The sequence below is a fragment of the Cololabis saira genome, chromosome 10, assembly GCF_033807715.1.
Source record: "Cololabis saira isolate AMF1-May2022 chromosome 10, fColSai1.1, whole genome shotgun sequence".
Classification (NCBI taxonomy): Eukaryota; Metazoa; Chordata; class Actinopteri; order Beloniformes; family Belonidae; genus Cololabis; species Cololabis saira.
The window spans coordinates 8,213,181-8,217,865 of record NC_084596.1 but is presented as its reverse complement, the minus strand read 5'-3'; the positions used below and the strand labels follow the sequence as shown (position 1 = coordinate 8,217,865).

Here is a 4,685-nt window from a genome sequence, read left to right as displayed (position 1 = left end):
CTGTCACGGTGGTGTTAAAGTGAAAAGCCACAGCTCACGACGTGGAGGCTGCAGAGCAGGAACCCACACAGCTGCAGGAAAACCCCTGTGATTGGCTGTCAGCAGTTTTGATGAGTCCTAATAACCACAGAGACCAGGTGCAGATGTGATACTTCACCCCCCACCCCACATGTAACACATTAACACATATAACCTGGCGACAAGTAGAGAAAAAACTACAACAACATGCTTGTTTTTCACTTTATTGACAATAATATTGATTAAACGTGAATCAGCTTCTAAACTGTGCACAATCAGAATATTAAGAAGGACATGAAGGAGAAAAAAATGCTGTTAAAAGATGAAATATCACCAAGACGAATAATCATTTGTGTATATCAAGAGTATAAATTATGTGATGAGTGAGATTATCAGAGAAACCAGTCAGCATGTGTTCAGTTGGTGGACGGCCCCTTGTTCCTGAGGACCATCAGCAGAGAGAGTCCACAGCAGTACAGCAGACTCTTCAGGGTCAGCACTGTGTACAGCAGGCAGAGCAGCTTCACCCTGCACTCAGACTGGAAGAACCCTGAACCTGGAAGCTCTGAAACAGAGAAGGAAGATGTTGGGAGTTGCAGGGACAAATGTCCGTCCTCTGCTGTCTTTGACAGCGTCTCCACGTGAAGCTGAGTCTCTGCTGAACACAGTCACCGAGCCTCCGTCACCTTGTGTCTGGGCCTCCACCGTGCCGCCCTCGTGCTTGACGTAGCAGCTGTATCTGTACGTGTCCTGATGGAGGCGGTGGACCACCATGATGGAGGCGCTGCGTCCCGGCTCTCTGAGCTCCACCTGCTCTCCCTCGGCAGGGGGGACGTCCTCCAGCGGGCCGTTCTCCTTCTGTCTTTTCCAGGAGAACCGGACCCCAGGAGGAAACATGGCTGAGGCCACACACAGCAGGGAGCTGCCCCCCCCCGGGTGGACTCTGGATGCTGCTGGGTACACGCTCACCACGGGCTTCACTACCTGCTCATCTGAAGTTGGACACAGACACATTCACACAGTCAGCAGCAGCTTCCAGCATTCAGCCTGATCCTGGAAACCACGTGGACTCTGATCACTAAACACTCATCAATGCAGCTACAAAACTGAGGCCAACACGTGTTTCTGCAGAGGTCTGCACCCCTGATGATCCTTCACCTGCCGTTGGTGGTCAACACCTCCCGGCAGGAGATTCAATCCTAACTTTTAACTCTTAACTGCTCAACCACATCAAAGCAATATACAGTTCTGGACTTTGGACTTCTTCAGGCCAGGAGAGCTATTGCATCATGTTGGAAAAGTCTGGATCCTCCTACATTGAGAATGTGGATAAGGAGCTTTCTAACTGTATTGGACTGGAAAGACTAACGTACATTGCTAAAGGAAAACAGAAAGACTTTGTCTAACTCTGGGAACCATATATGAACATTATGACGGATGAAAGTACAAGATTTACCTGAAAACAACGTGTAAATATTGTGGAGAATATATTTATTTATTTATTTTATTTTTTAATTTTATATTTAATTTGTTTATTTTATTTTTCCTCCCAACTGGTTAATCCAATATCATTATTTACCATTGTATAGAGAATGGTGCAAGTTTAATGCATGTATGTGTCTGTGTAATGTATGCGTAATGTTGTATGGTTGAATACATTTAAAAAACGATAATAAACATATCGTGGAAAAAATCTCAATCTCTCCTGAAGAAGCCAGAAGGGATGTCATTTTACCAACATTGTCCTTCTTCTAACATGTTTAGTTCATTTTTGTTCAACAACAACAACAAACACAGACAGAGACATGATCCATCTCTGAATATGTGTGAGTGCAGGTGAGGGAGAGGGATGAACCAGTTCTATTTATGACTCTAAAACAATGTTGTGGCTACAGCCGCTGGTCCACGTCTGTCCTCTGTGGGAGACGGGAATCTGGAATATACAATCTTGTTTATGTAATAATTGCTCGGGGGTCGTGTTCTGGTCTCTGGAAACATCCTGGAGACACTTCTGTTGTAATAGACGCTTTAGACATAAAAGTGAATGAATTATATTTAACCACTGAACTAATCACTGTTCCAGAAGATTTATCATTTTTTTTAATTTTTGGTTGGACTCAGATCACAGAACATTAATATCACATGTTATTGTTTTCTTTTTAATAAAACGTACATGCACAATTAATTTTTTTTTTTTTTTTAATTTCTCCCGATTCCAGGACCTTTTTTTTCATGTTTTTAATTAGTTTAGTTATCTCTGAAACTGTCCGAGTCCTAATTTGAACTGTTCTGACTCTGAAACCAACTCCATCTGGAGGAAAATAAAGTCTTTACTCTGATGTTTTTTAGTCTAATCACTAAAAACACGTTTGTGTGTCTGATCCTCTCAACAACATTCACATATTAACAGTTAAACCAAACTTTATCAATATAAACCAATCATTGAAATCCAATCTAATACATAAAAATCAGGTTTGATAACATTAATGGAGATGATTAAATATATGAATTATTTAAACTGTAGATTAAAAAACAAGATGCAAATGTATTCACTTAAGTCATTTATACGTTCTCTTAAATTGTTGAAAAAAATATTCATGTCAAAATGTCCATAAATGTGTTATTTATTTTAATTTCACTTATTCATCTTGTGATTTCTAATTTTAATACTTTGCTAAAACCTTTTTCTGGTTGACTGAATAAAAAGGCGACTGACTGAGAATAAAGATGAGTTCTTCTCTTCCACGTGAACTAAGCAGCTACTTTATTCAGTCCAACTGCTGAACTTAATAACGTTCTGAGTGAATATATTTGCAGTTCCATCTTTCCAGGAACGTTCCTAAATCCAGCTGTAAATCTCTATTAAATTGTATTTGAGCTCAAAGTCGTCTTGTGTTCAAAGAGCAGCAGATGCTCCAGAATTACTGAGATGATCAAACATCAATATTTGTAACATCTCTGATATTTGCAGAAATAAAGAACACGTTTAGTTGTTGGGAGACATTTAAACATGTTTCCAGAAATGATGGAGCTTCTCTTCTGTAGCAACGGCTGCATGATGAGTTCTCTACTAAACATGAACAAACGAACATGGAAAGTCTGAAGCAGCTCAAACTGACTTTAAACACATTTTCAACTTCTACAATCAAACAACTGAAGGAAGAGAAATGTTGCTTCTTACCGGTTACATACAGTTTACTTCCAGGTCCAAAGATTCCGTACCAGTATCCTCCCACGGTGAGAAAGACTCGTACAAAAACCTGTCAGCCGTTGAACGCCCAGACTGTAATTGTTGCCACGGCAACAGCTTATTTCCTCTGTCAGAGCTGCTCTCCAGAGGGAGGAAATATGGACATAATTTAGTTGTTGTGGCTGTTTAAAGTTCCCTGTAATACTGATGTTACACAGAATTAAACTTCTACGAAACCCAAACTATTATGGGATTCTGATCTGAAACTGTGTTTGACATCTGTTCAGCTGGAGGTTTTTGTTCAGGCTGCAGGGATCTTTTCTCACTGTGGGCGACTCTCTTCACACAGGAGCAGTAGTAGGTGGCTGAATGATCCAGTTTAACTCTGTTTAGCTTCAACAAACAACCGTTCTGTGTATTTTCAGCTGAGAAATCTGCTTTCTGAGGATGATTGTAGTCTGAATCAATTACACCAGTATTTCTCTCAATATCAAGAATGACTCTGAAAGTTTCCTTTTCTTTTTTCTGATACCAGAATATGTAGTCCCAATCACACTGATCAGTTCCACAGCTGAAGGAGACACTTTGTCCGACTCTCCTGGTCAGTGTTACATCGTCCTGAACCAGCTCTGCTGCCATGGCAACCAGCGCTGCAGAGACACAGACAGACAGGTGAAGGTCAGTGTGACGGTGTTTGTTCCAGGTGGAGTTTGGGGGCTCCTGATTGGCTGGAAACACTCACCTGAACACAGACAGCACAGAGCAGCAGCTGGGAGGAAAAGCATTTTGATCCGTGGTGTTTCCTCTGGTGAACCTGGGGAGAAGTGGAGCTCTGATGCAGCCCAGACCAAACAAGGACGAGCTGTGAGACCAGAGCAGGAAAAGCTGCTTTCTAGCAGCTCCTGGAAACTCCCATCAGCCCCTGCAGACCACAGAGAAACTGCTGCTGCTGATTGACAGCTCGGTCTGGGTCACATGATGCAGAAGCACTAAAACCTTCATGTTCCCACAAACACATGCAGGTTGTTCTGAGTTTAGTATCACAGACTGTTATCTGTGGTTGGACAGCTGTGGAGGAAATACACAACTGCTACTACACACAGCTGCCCACGATAGATTTTAAACAGAAATATTACTAGTTGGATGTAAACATGCAAATAAGCATCTTATGGTTGTAAACTGTTGTAAATGTAAACAAACATGTCTACACTCTTACTGGATTATTTTGATGAATCATTAAAACTTTGAACAACGGAAATGTTACCATGGGACTTCTGCAGGTCTGGATCCAGACTAGTGGTCAGTAGAGGAACTGCAGGTCTGGATCCAGACCCTAGTGGTCAGTAGAGGAACTGCAGGTCTGGATCCAGACCCTAGTGGTCAGTAGAGGAACTGCAGGTCTGGATCCAGACTAGTGGTCAGTAGAGGAACTGCAGGTTTGGATCCAGAACTTACTTGTTCTTGTTTCTGAATCTTT

General features: G+C 41.8%; 1 protein-coding gene across 1 annotated transcript; it reads right to left on the bottom strand.

The window, feature by feature from the left end:
- Positions 1–369: 369 nt before the first annotated feature.
- Positions 370–3,993, bottom strand: LOC133451810 (immunoglobulin lambda-1 light chain-like). Its single transcript, XM_061730953.1, has 5 exons — positions 3,951–3,993; positions 3,535–3,858; positions 3,200–3,247; positions 685–1,010; positions 370–641 (listed from the first exon to the last, which is right to left on the bottom strand). The coding sequence occupies exons 1-5, from the start codon at positions 3,991–3,993 to the stop codon at positions 435–437; spliced, it is 948 nt and encodes a 315-aa protein (XP_061586937.1). The 3' UTR covers positions 370–434.
- Between the last annotated feature and the right edge of the window lie 692 nt (positions 3,994–4,685).